Source organism: Limulus polyphemus, unplaced genomic scaffold (assembly GCF_000517525.1).
Source record: "Limulus polyphemus unplaced genomic scaffold, Limulus_polyphemus-2.1.2 Scaffold480, whole genome shotgun sequence".
Lineage (NCBI taxonomy): Eukaryota > Metazoa > Arthropoda > Merostomata > Xiphosura > Limulidae > Limulus > Limulus polyphemus.
In genome coordinates, this window is record NW_013666090.1 from 523131 (window position 1) to 542770 (window position 19640).

At 31.1% G+C, this 19640-nt stretch overlaps 1 protein-coding gene across 1 annotated transcript in view; it reads left to right on the forward strand.

The window, feature by feature from the left end:
• Positions 1-2052: 2052 nt before the first annotated feature.
• The window catches only part of LOC106458530 (multidrug resistance protein 1A-like), a gene marked incomplete at its 3' end in the record, with an annotated part of 31178 nt that continues 13590 nt past the window's right edge, over positions 2053-19640 (forward strand). Inside the window, exons 1-6 of the mRNA XM_022384766.1 lie at positions 2053-2210; positions 3564-3706; positions 14491-14548; positions 15612-15805; positions 16626-16871; positions 18919-19090. Coding sequence (XP_022240474.1) covers positions 3594-3706; positions 14491-14548; positions 15612-15805; positions 16626-16871; positions 18919-19090 — 783 coding nt within the window. The remainder of the gene's footprint in view (positions 2211-3563; positions 3707-14490; positions 14549-15611; positions 15806-16625; positions 16872-18918; positions 19091-19640) is intronic.

Genomic DNA, 19640 nt, shown 5'->3' on the forward strand with positions numbered 1-19640 from the left:
GTACAACGTTTCGACAAGGTTTTGTCATCATCAGGTAAGATTTAACATTTGCTGTTATGTTAAACTTATATTAAAGTTTTTATTCATTACCCATTCAAGCCGTCTCCAAGCATTATAAGTACTGATCTGTGAATTGAACTAAACGATTTGCCTGAAAAATAGTTCAATATTTACATATTTTATATTTGCTAAGCCAGATTTACGAGTTACTTTTGCAAATATATATAGATATACATATTATTGAAATATTAAGTAGAACATGAAAAAGAAGAAGAAAAGAAACAACGCAGCTGCAAAACATCTGATCACACACCATAAGGTGGGTAGTTATGCAAAGTGCACTGGTTTTTGAGGAACTGGCGGAAGTAAGACTCAAATTGCGTTGGGTACGCCGTTTATCCAGTTTAACCTCAGTTTAGTAGGCCTAACATTCTTAAAAAGAGAGAGGGAGAAAAAAGAGCAGATGTGGGTGCTCTAGCCTACAACGTCCCACATCTTTAACACCTTTCGCTGTCTGAAGCCAGATTTGGGAAGGTGGCTGCTCACAAAGAAAAAAAATATAAGATGAAAGAAATAATTGGAATACAATAGATCAATAGGGGAGACAATAAAACTGTCCCTAAAGTTGGGCTTAGAATAGTAATACCTTAACATCGTGGTATTTATGTCCAAACATCTAAATCTAAATTATGTATAACTCAGTATTTGATATGGTGGTATTTTCGGTTTCCAGAACCGCAGGGTAAATGTTAATAATATATTGTTTGGGTAAATCATTTCTGCGGACTTACAGCGCCAGAAACCGGATTTCGATACCCTTGGGGGGGCAGAGCACAGACAGTACATTGTGTAGCTTTGTGCTTAACTTCAAACAAACAAACTGACGTCATTGTCCTGACAGCATCACCAATTAAATATTGTTACGTCTCTGGTCGTTTGTTAATTTCCGGTATCAATTCTTCCCGAGGAACCTCAGCGATACAAGTTCTTTCTTAAATAAAACTAGTTTATTCTTTCTCAATACAACTTTGCAATACACAGAATTTCCACAGTCACTTTAACTTAAACACACGCTATAATTCACAACGATTCACACACTTTACTTACGGTCACTACCGCTCGCTTAACTCAAGTATCTGTCTCTATATCTGTCTATCTGCAATTATATCTCCGCTTTACTTGCCGGACCTATACTAAAATAGAAGGCGCCAATAAAGTTCTAAACTAATTAGACAATAACTATATTGTTATCTAAAAGTGAGTCCAGTCCTTTGGTCAAAATATTCTTTAATATAAAATCGTTGTTTACAGAGTGGTAGACACATAGGGAACATCGACTGTTTCTGTATACAGTAAAGATAATAAAATCACAAATAATTAAAAGCCTTATATTTTAGAATTTATTTAAACTATTATTATCAGAGATTTATGGTTGAAATTAAGTAGTGATAGCATAATCTAAAAAAACAGGTAAGAACTTTCGCTGCATAAGAACATAAAATGTTTCACGATGATTTCGTAACTGTTACGTAAAAGAGTGAAACCCTCGTAACAATATTTAGACAAGATGTGATTTTTATTTTTGTATTTTAAACCATAGAACACATACATTTCACGAGTTTGTGTTTATTCATAGTAACGTTTCAACCAAATTAAAATAGACTTGTGCTTGTCATCAGAATGGCCTTGACATATTTCATATGTTAAATAATTAAAATCACTGATAAGACACTGATTCGATAAGCCTACTTATGATTATGATAAGTATTGACTTCACAGCACATTCTATTTTCTAGGCATTATAATTTATATTGACATAATATTTTTGTTAGTCACTTACTTTTGTATATTATTTATGAAAATAATATTTCCACAGTGTAAGCGATTATAGTAGTTCATACACCCAAAGAGCTCACTACAGTTCTAAATCCGCGGCTTTACTGGCTGTAAAGGTAAGAATATATGTACTTTTCCTGATTTCGAATAAGGCCGCAACGTACAGAGCACATAGCCTACATACTTCTTTTCATGTGAACTGTGCCTCGTTGTGTTGTTTTTATCAAGGACAGCGTGTGCTAAGTGTTTGTTACACAAGTTGTGGTTCTTTGATGCAATACCTTTTGAACATGTAAAGACTTGTTTTGTAGAATATAATATAATGACGTTTGAAATGTTACTTAGTCACTTGCACTCAGTCAGTAGTCGTTTTGGTAAGAATTATAGATTGTTATTGATTTTTGTTTTGCACAGTCTCGTCTGTATGATTTAAATAGACAAAGATATATATAGGTATTAAGTAATAAATTTAGCATTGAGTATTACTGAATACTTGAATAATTATGAAATTTTAGCTGTGTAAGATTTTAAAAGTTGAGAGTTTAAACTGTGAAGTAAAATAACAAAGGTTACAAGTATTTTAACATCATAAAGTAATCCAACTTTTATAATTATTTTATACGTAATAAACTGCCTCCTTCGCCTGGTAGATCGGCAGCAATCCCGAAGACTTATAACGCTAAAAATCTGGTTTCGACACCCGTAGGATCTAGAGCGCAGGAACGAACAAACCAAACAGTCTCCTTAATAATTTAATAATTCTTGCATTAAGGGTTTTTTTTCTTTTTTTTTCTTTTGGAGGGAGAAAGTGATTTCCTACTCTAATGTGGCTATGGTGTTTGATTTCGATTAGTTTAAACTTGGAAAAATGTTTTTAGTTTCAATTCTTATATCTTAACTGTGCAAGTTATTTTTATTGACCGAAGTGATCAGATGGAAAGAAGGAAATAGAAACGAACTATTTTAAATTATTGTTGAATATATACACACAATGAAGTCAGAGGGCGACTGTAACGCCGGTAAATAGAAATGGCCTTGTACACCACATTCGGTGGAGTTATTAGTATTATACTTGTTGATGCTGATAGTTATAGCGTTATGTTTGTAAATGTACCGAACAAAATTCTTGGTAAAATTCATCTGGGGGAAGTAAATCACCTTGAAATGGTTCAGGGTTATTTTCATAAAGAAAAGAAAGATAAGTTTTCATAGGAGTAGCTAAAAGTAAACTCTAATTTAAACTAAACTGTCTAAACTAAAGACGGTAAACTGCCTGTAAAAGTGTAATTTGTAAAGTTCAAACACGGAAAATTGATGATTAAGTTTTGATGTTGGTTTTACATATCATTTCAATTAAAAAGTGTCATTTTGAATATTAATTATTATGTTGATTTTTGTTAGAGCCTTTTCATTTTTCACCTGCAAGGTAATATTCGTGTTTTAAGGACTTAAATTTTAAAAGGCTGTTAATAACAGTGTGAATACATATACAGTTATACTAAGCTACACTTATAAGTTATAGTGCAGTAACCGCAGTTAACTGTATATTTATGTTATTGAACATTTGAAGTTATTCGTATTTTTAGTTTTCTTAGGCTTGTAGTTGTATGATAGAAAGTATCAATTTATGTGTGTCAAAGTCAAATTGTGTGTATTTAATAGCAGAATTTTATATACCTTAATTCTTAGACTCTTGAATAATCTTTATTTATTCTAAAATATCTTAGGTATAAGCTAAACAACACAGGTCATCAATCATGGTAAAAAGACAGTTGGATGTTTCAAATGATATCCCAAATGGTCATCCAGAAGTATCGAAATATGTGTTTGAAGATGTGGATTTGTATGGCGAAAATGAAGAGAAAAATAAGTTAGTAAACTTTATTTGATACAGTATTTTAAGTGCTCTTAAAAACTAAAAACTCCTTCCAGTGCTTTAAAGTTAGTTTTTTAAGATTATTTCATAAATTATTAATTATATTATATTATTTACACCACACACACACACACACATATATATATATATATGTATGTGTGTGTGTGTGTGTCTGTGCATACACATGCATCATATCAGTATTATTCATGCTTTCAAAGTAAATTAAAAGCATATCACTGAAGAATTATTAAATATTATTTTGCTGTTGTATTTGTGGTATAATTAGGAAAACAATATTAGACATTTATCATTATATCCAAATAAACGTAAGACTAAGGAACAGTAACTTTTATATATGTATATATATATATATACACACATATATACTTGTGGTTATTATTAAAGCTATATGTTTAATTCCATGAAGCTACAACTACAAGGAAATTTCTCAAAACATTTCCTGTAATACTTCAAATTAAAAGTGTTTTGTTTACCATTGTACCTATCTTTTAAAGTAGATTCTTATTTGTTATTGATACTTTTTATATTTTCTATAAATATAAATATGATATTCCACATTTAGAATACCTTTTTTTTTTAACTAAAGCTACATCAAAAAAATCAGTGATTGTTTTTTATCAGAATTTTGTTGTACATGTAATATGAATACAAAAGCATCAGATAAGAAGTTTTTGAATCATAATGGATGTATGATTGTAAAATACATATATGGGTGTAAGAATATAAAAGAATGTGATTGGTTCCATTGAGGTCACCCACCAATGAAACCAGCCTAACACAAATATATTCTTCATATCTACTTATTGCTTAAAAGGAATTCAAACTACCACAAACCACATCTTTTGCCAAATCATTCCATGAGTTAATTTTTTTTAACAAGAAAAATATTTGCCTAATATCCTGCCTACCTGAATCTGAGTATACTTTGTCTTTTTTTATTTCTTATAATATACTGTATTTCTATTTTTAATCTTATTCTTCTATCACTCCAATTATCCTGTTATAAATAGTTTAAATAGCTTAAATGTTTCAAAGCAGGAATCATTTTGTTTGTTAGTTTTGCATTTTTTTATGTGAACCAATATATTTTCTAAATTGCCTTTTATAAATACAAAAACTGAATGCAGTACTCCAAGGGCTCAATGAAGTTTTGTATAATGTGATGGTAATTTCCCAACACAAGGACATTCACAAGTTTTAACAGTATTTGGAGAGATGCATTATAATTTTTTATTTGCAGAATACCACCAATTTCTTGACATAGTGTATCAAAAACTTGTCAGCTTTATCATCTACACTAGTTAAAAATCAGTTCTAATCAATAATATTGCATAATAAAATGTGTAAGCATGAAGTAAACTATGAATATGTCTAAAAATGTACACATGACTAACATGTGCATTGTCAAGTATGAATGACATCTGCTTTCTTGTATATATATTATTCTTTAAGTTAAAATCTTTGTGCATTACTTAAACTATTAAAACTATGATCTTGACCATAGAAACTCTACAGATACATGTATTACGTGCTCATTTTCTATATACCAGTAATACACAATCATAAGAAAGTAATTGTAAGAACAAATATAACCAGCAACAAACAGTAGCATCTTGATGATATAGTAATTAAAATTTGTTTTGTTATTAGTATGATTAAAAATTTACAAACAAGTAATAGGGATCACAAAAAAGTAAACATAGAAGAGGTTGAATACATTATTAGTATGTATATATCAATCTATCATGCATCATATTTTTATTTCACAGCAAAGGGGTTGCATGGATATACTACACATTGAATGCCTAGCTATTTGCAACATGCTACAGTCAAATAGGAATTTGATGCAAGACAGATCATGATCAATATTCATACTGATAGTGTATTCAATCTCTTGTATGTTTACTTTTTTATGATCCCTATTACTTGTCTTTGAATTTTAAATTATCTAGTTTGATAACTTTTTATGTCCATTTATGTAAATTTGTAGCTATGTATTACGTAATGTAACATTAAATATTGGTTATTTAAATTGCAATTAAATACTACATTCATTACTATTGTCCAGGTTTCAGTAAAATATTTGTAGCCATTTTTCCATAGTGGCTTTTAAAACTATAATCAATAATAATAAGGCTGGAGACACTACTATAAATATACACATTGTTTACTCTAGTAAAATGAAGCTTTTCTGATTAGTATAAAATGGAGCATTTCCGACTAGTGTAATGGTACTTACAATGGCTTCTACATTTCTGCAATGCTTGAATGCTTCAAAAAACTTATGTTGGTAGCAAAGAAGAAATTGAAAGAGGTTGGAAATCTCGACTTTCAAGAATCAACTTAAAAATAACCCTACAACCTTTGCAGGAGTTTGTTTAGTAGATATGCACACTGATTTTGATGCAGTATACCTAGCTGTTTTTTGCTGTAGATTTTGGTGCTTGAATGGCTTTGAAGAGAAACTTGGCTAGTAGTGATGAAAAACTGATAAGATATCCTTCTCTTTCAAGAATCAATATAAAAATAGTCTATGACTTGTGCAAGAGTTTTTTTAGTAGGTTTGCCCAGGTTTGAATAAAATATTCATAGCCATTTTTTCTGTAGGCTTCTGAAACAAGAATAATAATATTAATATGAAGAACAAATGGATGAATTTTGAATTTTGTCTAAGAACAGGAAAATCAACTTTTTTTCTATTAACAATATTTTAGCAGTCTTGGCCATTGAGATAGAAGGCCTTGAGGGTTGTTTCAAGAACAAATCTGCTTTTTAAGATGGTTTTTGTCCATATTTTCTATTAGAATTTTTGTGAAATTCCATGGTGATCCCTATTATGAACCACTATCATGGTTCATGATCAGGAACACAATATTTCAGATCAGAGGTAGTTTAAATGGAAGCTTATGATATGACAGGGATTACTAAATATTGGATATTTTGAAATATATTGAAATTCCAGGTTTTAACGTAAAATTTAAATACAACAGGGAGTTAGTTGTTGGTCCATCAAGGCTGTCCATATATTCAACTATAGATATATCAACTTAGAGCTAGCCATTATCACTTAAATATTTATTGAGCTTTCCTTAAGTTTTCTATATCCACCATATCTGAAATCAACCCATTCCGAAGGCCAACCACACTGTTACAAAAATAAAACTGTTAAGATGACATCTACCCTACCAAAACATATATTTATGTCCTCATGTCCTACTATTCTTACCATTAAATCGGAAAAAAAGTATGTTCTATCAACACTATAAACTCCTTAATTAACAATCATAACACCTCATTTATATTCCTTCTAACTCCTCTTTTTACAAGAGAAAACAGTTACAGAAATCTTATCCTATCCTTGTATTACAAACCTTTCCATCCCAGGCATCATCATAGTGCTTTTGAACCCTTTCCAAAATGCCCTTCTTTAGATTAGGAGCCCAAGACTGAACAAAATACTCCAAATGAGACCTAATGAATGACCTATACAGTGAAATTATAACCTTTTTTTTATTTGTATACAACATAAAATCCTGTTTACCTTTTATTTTGGTTCAGGACTCATTTGTAAACATTGTTGGCCATTTGCAACCTAGTAAAGGGCTTTAGTGCAAAGATAATGTGGCTTATTAAATAAATAAAATTATAAATGTTTAAACTATTATCTATTTTAAAAGTTTGCTCACAATAATTTTGCACATTCTGATGACTCCATTTTGGGTTGTAGCTAGATGAAGAGGTTGAATATATATGGATTACAGCCAAGAGTTTCAAAAGTAGAAATGTTTTAAAGACACAATAAAAATGTGAAATACTAAAGATTTTAAAATAACAGTTCTGTAGTTTTAATTTTTGAATGACAATTTTTATACAGTAGGCCACCTGATTTGATAGAAGAGGTCATGGTTGGTACTAATAACAAAACTGATAGAATAGTTTTAATAGACTTTCATTTTAAACATTAATTGGGATCAACAAATTGATCAGCCACAGCATTGGCTGTACTGTCTAATGTGTGCATAGCTCAAAGGTGTTCATTAATTCTATCCTTAATAATTCTGCCTGTCTTAACAACGTATACAGAACCACAAAGTTTGCATGTCAAACTACATACTGAATTCTTGTGGTTACAGTTTCCTCATAAACTTGATCTACAACCTGCACATTTGTCTGAGGGTTTATTTCATGTTTTGGGTTTAAAGGCTGATCTTACTAGCATATTGTTCAAAGATCCACCTGGTTTCCCTGTAACTCTGATGTCAACACCTATATGTTTTCATGCATATCTAATACAAGCTGAAATCTTAGGACCAATGTATGGTGCAACGAAATTCTCATCAAATGGCTTTTTTTCATGTGGTAATGTTTTTATTGTAGATTCTGCATTCGTAGCTTTGAAAGGTCTTATCAATGAATATTTTTGAATATCCATTAATATTTAATTTGTGTACAAGTTCTTGAATAGCTTTGGATTTACCTTGATTAGTTGTAAAAGTCTCATTGGTAAAGTTTAGTTGTCCAATAATAGTCTCACATTTAACGAGTAAGGAGTGTTGCGGGTGGTAATGTAAAAATACCAATTCCTCACAAGGCTTATGATACAGTTCTCTTACAAGCTTGCCATCTCTTAAGATAATCTAAATGTTGTGGAATAGCAAGATTTTTGATTCTTTGGAATGCCTAATAGTGAATTTTACAGTAGGTTGAAAGTTATTGAGAAAATCATAGAAACATAGTAAATTGCTTAAAGAGTCGTTCCAAATTCCAAATATGTCATCAGTATATCTTATCTACATGTTTGGCTTCTTATGCATTTCTTTATACCAGTGCTGTAAGGCTTGCTTTTCTAACATGTAAATGACTTTCTTACAGGTACATGATTACCTATAGCTTCACCAAAAAACTGTTCATGATAGGCCTCATTAAACCAAAAATAACTGTTTCTTAACACTAAATTAAGCATGTCCTTAATGTGTTGAATAGTGTATCCTGCTAAATCTACATTATCTTTATGATTTTCTACAAATTCCATGACCAAATCAACCCCTTCATCAAAATGTCACCATGGAATTTTTAATTATTACTGTTCTTATTTAATTAGTATAATAACATATTTTGTGTGTGTTTTAATTATTAAAATTTTTTTTTATTTGCATATACTTTCAATTTCACAAAGTACAACAATATAATTTTACAACAATTATATTTATGTATTTTCATGTGAAGTTCACCTTATTATGTAGACTCAAATTATTTTGATATCTTTTGCATAAGCCTAAATAAGCAAGTATCTTGTTTGCTCTGACAAAGCCATAATGGTAAAATGTTGGTTTATATAAAATCAATTATAGTGTTTGGAGCACTAGGTTATTTTTTATTTATCTGTTTAAGTTTTATTTCATAATTTCTAAAAAACCTATTTTGGCCATGAATTAGGATACTGAGTTAAAAAGTGATGTGGGTTAGTTGTAGAAAGTTTTGAAAATAAATTGCTTTTAGTTTAAGATACATGTGTTCCTAAAAAAGGATAATAGGGAAGATCAAACCTAATAGGCTTAAAAGACATACACATGAAAATCAGGTAGAAATGACATCAGGAGCTTCAATTGACAGATAGGTTGGAAAGTGTCCAAAATTTTAAGAATGCTATGGCTTAACTAAAAAAGAAATTAGAAACTCCGAAAGGGCTTGTAAGAAACAGCTGGGTAATAATGTTAAAACTAACAGCAAAGATTGTTTTAAGTGATAAAAGTAAGCAAAATATTAGAATGGGGATTGGGCCCTTAAACGATACTGATAGCAAGGTTTTTTGTTATCCACTATGATATGGCCGAGCTTTTAAATGTTCTCTTCTGTTTTTACAGAAAAAATGTTAACAATATATTACTGACCCTGAATATTTTTTGGAGGAGTGATAAGAATTGTCATGGAAAATATAGGTCAGATAGTCTTTATTTTTGTAGTAGGAAATATTCTTGAGTCTGATAAAAGAATATTTACAAATTATTTAGTGAAATGTGGTATTATAAAACAAAGCTAAGATGGATTTATCAAAGGGAAATCTTGCCTTACTTATCTGTTATCAATTTTTGAAGATGTTACTGGTTACATGAATGAAGGAGAGGGTGTGGACTTAATATACTTAGATTCTTAAAAAGCTTTTGATAAGGGGCTGTGGATAGACTATTTAATTGGATGGTTTGAAGGGAGGAAGCAAAATATAGTTAATAATGGATTCCAGTTAAACTGGATCCTAGTTACTAATACAGCACTTCATGGGTCAGTGCTAGAACCTTTGCTCTTTCATATTTACATTAGCAATATTGATAGGGGCATAATTAGTAAAATTTGCTGATGGTATTAAATTTTTTGGTATTTCTAGCTGTATTGAAGATGTTAAAGTATTACAGAATGAATTGGATCAATTGATAACTTGGAGAAATACTTATAGTATGTGCAAGGTAATGCATTTGGGTTATCATAATTTGAATCCCAGATATAATAGATGGGAACCAACTGAATAGCATGACTGAAGAAAGGAGTCTTGGCATATTAATGGATAAATCAGTCAAGCCATCGAAGCTAATAGTTTTAGGGTGTATGTATAGACATATTAATTACAAATAAAAACTGGTATTTCCAGGGCTGCCTAATTTAGGAGTCTTTTGAGTGAGACTTTTGAAAAAAATTAAATTTTTTGCTCTGTAAAGTGCTTAGAGGACTGGTGGTGCTCACCTTTTAATGGAATTTTAAGGCATCTCATGCATAAAAGTTTTTATTCAATGAAACAAAATGGTGCAATCTAGTGCATTTCCTGGATTAGTGTTATGCTGAATTTAACCTGGATCTAGCCAAGTTAAATAACCACAATGCGTTAAAGAAATTTGCTAATTTGATCAAAACATGAGATTTTATACTACTGCATGTGAGCATGCGAACAGGCCCAGATGTGTGAATGTTGGTAGCTCTTTAATTATCTGTCTATACAAATTACTAGTTAGGCCTTTCTTGGAATACTGTCTTCAATTCTAGTATCCTTCCTTAAAGGATATTGTGATCATTTTATTTTGTTAGAGGGTGACTAGGTCATCAATAATAGCTTTGACTATCTTAATAAAGACACCACCTCTATCTCTTTTCATTACTCTTGTCCCTCTACTTCTTCTCATTTTCTCTCATTTTCCATCAAGTTATTGTCACATGTCCTGTTGGTGACTACTTCCCTTTGTACCCAATTGGCTCAGGCATGTCTGTTTCTGTTTACAGCTCACTCCACTCTATTTACCATCATCTTGTGGGTCATTACAGTTTATACACAGAGTTTTTCTCATCACTTTTCATTTTTACCTCCTTTGCCTCCCTATCCCTTTTCTTTTCCTCCTTTTTTCGATCCTCAGCATCTTTGGCATCTCAAGGCCACATTATTGGATCTTTTAGAAAAGAGAACCATCAAGAAGGTCCTTTGCCCCTCCTCACTGGTTCTTTTCCTCTAGACTGATGACCAAGGTAAACATTTTGGATGCCTTTCTACATATTTTGATTGCCCAGTCCTCCCAGTGTTCTTAAGGATCCAGTTTTGAGCTCCTCTCTTCATTATTGCTTCTGTTCCTTATGTATTCAGTCGAGTCATGGGAACATTTGCTCACATTATCCATATGACCAATGGAATATCTTCCAGGATCATTAGTCCTCTCTTGTGATGCTGCTACCTTCTCTTTTTTAAGGATATGTTTTGGTAGCTGGATAGTGCCAATACTATGGTTGACTGCCTTTTTACTTTTTTTTTTTTTTACTCTGGTTCCATTTTTTTTCCTCTCCTGTTCTTTCCACCTTTTTCTAGTTCTTCCTTATTCATCATCTGTGTCATCTGTTTCCTTTGCCAAGATGGCTCTACATACTTTTAAACAGGCTCTGTTTGAACCATGAGTCTTTTGCTTCTTATTTGATCTCTCTCTCAAAACACATTTCCTTCTCCTTCTTTCTTGTGTTTATCACAGATATGATCTTAATGCACTGAATACTTCCTTTACTGGGTTTCACAGATATATATTTCATTGCCCATTCCAAACCATATCTTCCATGTACTATCATGAAAAAACTAACACTTTCAGAGTATCTGTTCACTTCCTTGGGTCACACATGCCAGCTGTTCAAATTAGGTTTCATGGTAACCCATTACTTTCTTCCATAAAAGACCTTTGCAACAATTAGGTCATATCAGTTCTGGGCATCTCTCCAGTGGCTCTGAATACCTCCATCTCTGGTCATCAAGTGGAGAACAGGAAACCCTTACCACATATCAGTTCCTAGCTGCTTGTGATCTATTTGGAGAGAGTGAGTTTATCACAGTGTGATGAGAAGTAGTGAAGGGGTGTCCATGTCTGTGTAGTGCAGGTTACTCATTCTTATTTCATATGCCAATTACCCGGTGGTTTGTCTAGCCAGATGGGGCAGTGTTCTCCTCCCACACAAGGACTGGACCATCATCCCTGTTCCTGTAATGTACAGTGAGCATATGATATAACAAACCACATTCCAAACTGTATGGTCTGATAATTGCCCTAGCCACACAATACCTCATGTTCAACTGATTGGTTGGATGCAAGTGCTTGGTTGCTCATGCAGTTTTTTGCCCATCCCTGTGACACATTGGCTTCACCTTTTTTCTTTCATATTTACATCCAGGTGAAGAGTATGTTCTACAGGAGATGGATGCAGTCTCCTACATCTAAGCCTCCACTATAGTGTCACACTCCATGGGCTTTCCTTTTCAGCTGCCTTCTCTGAAGGGAGCTCTTCAAGGCTTTCACAATTGCAGTGGCCCCTACACCACCTTCTAAGTATTGTGTGCAGTGAGATAAGGATATCATTTCAAACGTTAACATTTTTCTGGTTTACTCTATGTATGTATGTATGATGGGAAATGTTACATGTAAGCTCGTAAACAACATTATAGACAATACACCCATCTTTAGATTGCAGACAATTGGCTTTATTACATTGTAGGGTAGTATACTGAGGTTTTAAAAGTTGGCTTTTTAGGGTTTTACCTGGCCATTCTATAACTTTAATTGACTGTTCAGATTTCCTGATTGTAGTTTTATTTTCTTTGAGATAATTTCATTAATTACAGGTGTTATGAAAATCATCTTTTTTTTTGTTATCTTTAGAAAATTATTATTTTTTCCCTCATGTTTATCTGTCTTTTTCATGTTGGAAGTGCGATGTTGATTTTTGTGTATCATAGTCCTTGAAAATTTGTTCGATGTAAAAAGGTGGATATTTGTTGCTCAGAAAAAGTGATTATTTTTTTCCATACAGTTGCGATTGATTCTGTTTAATTTTCCACTAATTGCACCTTTCTTGGAAGTTTTGGGATGATGGGAGTTGAATCTAAGGAAGAGAGGTTTTTGTAATTGGTTTGTGAAACAAGGTAGATTGTGTATTATTGTCATTGTTGATCCTTAGAGTAATGTCATTTGAATGATTCAGGGTGAATTGAATGTTGGGGTCTGTGGAATTTAGAAAGTCTAAAAATTGGATTAAAGAAAGTAGAGTGTGGTACCATAATCCAAATACGTCATTGATGTATCTAAGCCAGAGATCAAATGCTGTTGTTTCAAAAACGTGCATAAATATTATGATACAAGTAACAGCCTCTACTACCCATTGAGACACTTAGTTGGAGATAGTTTACTGTCAAAATGAAAATATCTATTTTTAAGAATGAAGTGTAAGATTTTTTTGACAGTGTCTATTGTCATTCTGTACATCTCCAAATTGTTTACGTGATTTGACATGAATTCATACAGTGCATTGATACCACCTTCTGTGTATAGATGGGTAGAGAGCTACGACATCCAAAGTAAAGAGTATGTTATGTTGGTCACTATGTGAGGTACATCCTTGATTGGTGAGAGCAGACCTTGTGTATTATTAAAGTGGGCTGGAACATGATTTAGTAATGGCACCAAAATTGTGTGCATAAGCCAAGACAGACTTTCAGTAGTACTGCCATATGCTGAGACAATGGGTCTTAGTTCCAAATACCTTTAGGGACAACCTTATAATGCTGACACTTAATTAGGAAACTAATTTGAGCTGCTGTTCTTGTGAATTAGGGTTAGTGAAACTTACAGTCCCTTTGGTCATCTTTGTGGATTTCAGCTTTGATTAGGCATCTTTGGAAATATTTTGATTATATCATTCACTGCTGTAATCATCATTCAACCTGTTAAAGGACAAATATAAAGAAATGGGCTACAATCAATTAAGACACTTCTTAGCATATTATGGAGTCCATGTCTTAATTATCATGTCTAACCTGTTGTCACAGCAAAAGGTACCCTGTTTCTAGTAATCAGTGGTATGAATAACAGAATAATTTCTTTGGTTTCTGAGGTTGCTAGTGTTGCTAATATTTTAGATTGAACTGATAATGAAAGTAGGCATAAACACTTGAATGTATTTTCAGTGTAAAGGGAGCACGAAAGACAGTTGCCATTTTGAATATACACGTCGATGTAATTGTAGTGATGAAATAGTGTTCTGTAAAGTCTGCTTTTGAAACTGAGTTTTGGATCGATATAAGTTGGCTTAGAAACTTTACTTATGTGCTGTACATGTAATTATTCTGTTTTAGTCTTCATGCAACAAAATATATGAATGAAATTTTACGAATAAATGCATAATATTTTATCTTTCTGATTACAGTAAACAAACAACATGAAATTTCTAAACACTATCTTTTTTTTAAGGAATGTCTCCAAAGAGAACAAAGAAAGTGGACCACCACCAGTTTCATTCTTAAGTCTTGTAAGTTTTGCCTTTAGCTTTTTAACAAATATTTTCTTGTAACTGATTATTAAAGTGACAGGTGGCATATTATGCATGTTCAAGCTCATTTCATTAAGTAAGGTATTAAGTTCATAAGTTCATGTATTTATTGTTCTTAAAATGAATATTCAGTCATATATCATTTAATGTTTGTTTAAAATTTTAGCAACTTGCATTAAGTTTTAGACTAAAGGTGGGGCATGTGGTGTCATTTTCCTCTTGAATTCTTAATGGCATTTCATTGTTACTTGCATACACTCATCATTTAAGCCATTCTTAGTAAATATTAGTTAGAAAATGTAATTAAATTACCCTTGAAAAAAATTTGTATTTTCATCTGCAAAATATCTGCTCCCAGCAATAGCACAGTGGCAGCTGTGTAAAAAAGTTAAAAATTGTCTTTTTGAAACAGGTGAATTATGCTGCTTGTGTGTGTGCTTGCACAATCTCATGACATTAAGTATCAGAAAATGAGACTGTTGAATTCTCACAAAAATATTGGCAAAGACACCTGATGGTAGATATGATATAACCTTTGTACATAAAGAATAGGTTAATTGATAAACTTTGAAGGATTTCTCCAAATTCTAGATTTTATCCATCTAGAACATGTTTCAATGCTATGTTTGGTAGTTAAGGTGTATCTACATTTAATGTGTGGAAACACTTTGCTAAGAAATTAAACATCTTTTTAACATAATGGTTCATCTCTGTTATACGGCAGAGTTAATGTTAGTTGGCATTGAAATCACTAGTGTCAAACATTGTTCAAGGGTTTTTTTGGAAATGGTTTTTAGGAATAGCAATAGATGATTATATTTAGAATTATGGGTCTTATGAAACTCTGAGTTAAAACTTGGATTAAATCATATTTAAAAATTCAGAAATAGAATTATGAAAATATGCACATAACTCAGTATGATTATTCTTATAATTGAAACCAACATTAAATGAAAGTGCCCAAAAATTTTAATTTAAAATAATTTTTAAATCCCACTGTTAAATTAATACATTTTTAATTTGATAATTTGCTTTTTAATAGTTTCAATATGCCTCAAGACGAGACAAAATTTTGATTGCTATTGGATGCTTGGCTCCACTGCTCTCAGGAGGTTCAATGCCAGCTATTGTTGTGCTTTTAGGAGACCTATTGGATACTTTTGTATTATACAGTCAAAACCCAAAAAATGATGAAATATACAAAAATTCTTCTAATGCAACACCTTTCTCTGTTTTGTAAGTATTTTTAAATACTAAAGCCTCTAAAATAATTCTTTCTGTCAATGAGCAAAAATATTTATCTTTTGTGATACAAGTTTTTTGTTTGGAATGTCATGCTATTTAGTTTGGTGCTTTTGAGTATACAGTAACATGATTGGTCATATAACAAAATAAAGGTGAGATGTTATTTAATGATATCAGCTTTTCTGAGTAATGTCCAATATTCTCTAAATCAGGGTTTTTTAACCTTTTACACATAAAGGACCACTTAGTATTTTTGACACAACACAGTAGTAAAGGCCTACATATGGAGTTGATTATTCATTAACTTAAAGCAATCACAGTTATCCAGACCCAAGGTAGACCATAACTGAACGTCTAATGGCCCACCACTTGGAATCACTGCTCTAAATCATTAAAAATGCTTTTTATTTTTTTCAGTAAATTTCTATTAGTTCATTCATACATACATACATACATAGATAATAAAAAAAAATTACAAAAGAACAACTATCATGTCTTTTTTTTCACGTCTGTTATTTTTTACAAAACCAAACTCATTGACTACATTACATGTATTTTCTTTGTATGCTTACACATAAATATGTATAATGATAATCACTGGTTTAATAAAGGGTTACATATTTTGTTTTAGAGAATCATAGAAAAAAAAATATAATAAGTCATGTAATATTAATACAGTACTTATACTTAATTAGTATCAAAGCATTTTGCTTATTATGAGGATGAGTAATATATTATTCAAATTATTTATTTGGATCATTGTATGTAGCCTTTCAATATTATTCATATGTGAACTTTTTTTTTACTATAGTAATATGGCAGAGGAAGATGCTATTATGCAAGGGTTTCTTTCTGAGATTAGGAAATTTGGACTAGGCATGGCCCTAATTGGTGTAATTGTACTTTTTCTAAATTATATTATGGTCACTTGTCTGAGTGTTTCAGCTGAAAACCAAGCTTTTCGAATCCGCCACTATTTCATGAAGGCTGTTGTTCGCCAAGATTTGGCATGGTTTGATACTCATCAGACTGGTGATTTTGCCAGTAGAGCGACTACGTAAGTAAAAGGTGTTCTCAATTTTAATATAACTAGTAAAACAACACAATAAATAGAAGAATTTTCAAGAATAGTATATTTATATAGAAAATCAAAGCATGGTTAAAGTTCTTTAAATTGAAGATAGTAAATACTAAATGAACATACTGTACTTATCAACACAACAGTTATGATTACTTCTGAAACATCTCACAAAAGTGGCATTTTATGTGCTTGAAGTGTTATTTATGTAGTTTTCTCAAAAAGAATAGAAAACAAACAGTTAAACATATCTCATATAGTTTTAATGCCCAGTACAATGTATAGTGATCATAAAAGATGGTGAACTTTGTAATTTTACTAATAAGAAAAATATTTCTGTGGACATACAATTTTTATATGTTGCACTGTGATTTAAGTATTTATATTTATGTTATTGTCATTTGTTTAAATTGATTTAGTATGATTTGAACTTTTCACCAACATATTACTATATTTCTGTATAGAGTGCTATGACTTTTCTGATGACTAGTATTTTATAAGCTCCATTTACAAATTTTTAACAAAATAATTGAATTGAAAACATCTAGATTTAGTTATATAAAAAGAACATGTAACTTGTACAGGAGTGTAACTAAGTTTTAGAATAGCAGAGGAATTAATCAAAGTAGAAGGAGACTGACCTTTTCTTTTCAGGGTGTATGCTGCTGCTAACCAAAAATGATGTTCAATATTTATGAAACACTAAAATGTGCTGTTTCAGAAGATCAGTTTTTTTCTTTAATTACGAGAAAAAATACGTGATGTGTTCCAAAAATTAAGCATAAAAGCCTAACCTGATTTAGCTGATGTATGAAAGATGATCTTGTCTTCAAAATAATCAATTCTACACCAGTTTACTTAAATTATGCTTTTTAGGTAGCATTCATTAAAAGCACATGTTTTCAGTCTAAGAGATGGTCTGTTTTGTTTTGTTTTAGAAAAACTAAAACTTTTATAATTAACAATCACACTTAGTTTTATAACTGTGCTTACTGTAATCCAAATATCTTACTTGAATTGTGCTATAATTAACAATCACAGTTAGTTTTATAACTGTGCTCACTATAATCCAAGTATCTTATTTGAATTGTGCTATATCTTTTGTGAGTTGTGATTTTGAAATCATATTTCATTATTTTTCAGCATAGTTTCCAAAAGAAAATTTAAATTACACTGTGTTTAAATACAATGTGTTGCACAAAGTGAATTAACCTATGTAATTTTTGTGATCATCAGATTTTTTAAGCATTATAAGAGTTTATCAAGTGGTTGTGATTTGGTTTTGAATATTGATTTCATCAAGATAAACACATGTAAAGGAATAACTTGTACATGTATGTTCTTTTAAAAGCACTTCCAAAATTTTGATTTTGTTAATGAATACCTTTACTTTATCCTTTTATAAAAGTTAAAAGATTCACATCTGAATGGCAGGCACAATCTCATGAGAAAAATCTTCAATCCTTAGCTCTTAATGACACTGATTTTTATGATGCACTATTATTGTAAACATAGATTTTATATTATAACTTTGAATACTGTTAGACCTTCACTTTTTTTAGGTGTATAAAGTGATAAGGGGTTAAATTAGTAAACAAAATGCTTTAAATCTTACATATGATAAGATGGTCAGCATGTATAGGTATGTAAATACCAACAAACAGTGACATCAAATTAATATTTTAATTATAGCAGAGGATTACATAATTTTGTTTAAACTGACTCTTGTAACATGTTTATTTTGATATTGCCATTGTATATTAGAAATGAAATTGATAAAAATGTTTAGCCTTGGCTACTTAAATCTAAAGTTTTATTTATAAAGGCTGTCTTGTGAAATAAGAATAGATACATGTCTTTCAAGTTATCATATAACTTCACTTAAAAGTTTTTTACAAAATATTTTGCACACTGTATCTAGAATTTAGACAATTAAATAGTCAAAGGTAATGAAACCATACAGTACGTTTTTTATGTCTTCAACAGGTAGTGATTTTATAAGTTTTTTTACATATTGCATTTCCAGAGATCTAAACAGAATTCAAGATGGTATTGGTGAAAAAATAGGAATGTGTGTCTTCTTCATGTCAACAACTATAGTCAGTTTCGTTGTTGCATTAGTGTATGGCTGGAAATTAACATTGGTCATTCTTTCTGTCATGCCAATTCTTGTAATATCTGGTGGAGTTCTGGCAAAAGTGAGTAAACTAAACATATTATTACAAATATTAAATCTTGTATAGAATTCAGTTCATCCTCGTATACTTGTACATCACTGCACACTGACAAAGCTGCCCATCTTATACTGTGTTTAACTTTGTTTAGTAACTATATGTAAGTGAACTTATTGAAAGTATGTGATTATTATAAGATCAGTGTGGGTGTTTGGAACACCTTGTAGGGTGAACCCTGTAACATTTCCCCATGATTCTTCAAACATCTACAATGCTAAAATCTCATTCAACAACATCCAACAACTTGATTAATAAAAATGTCTCTGTGGCATGAAGTGAACTCTACTTTTATTCTGGAATTCAATTAAAATTTATTCAACATTAAAATAAAACAAAAATAGTGAGCAATTTAAAAGTTAACATGTCAGTATTGAGGCTCTTATGAACTGATGTTCAAATCAAGTAAACTATTGAGGATACATGTAACTGCTTGTAACTAACTATGTATTGTAATTGTATGAGGAGAGGTTGAAATCTCTTAAATTTGTTTTTTTTTTTTGAAAATCATGGGAAG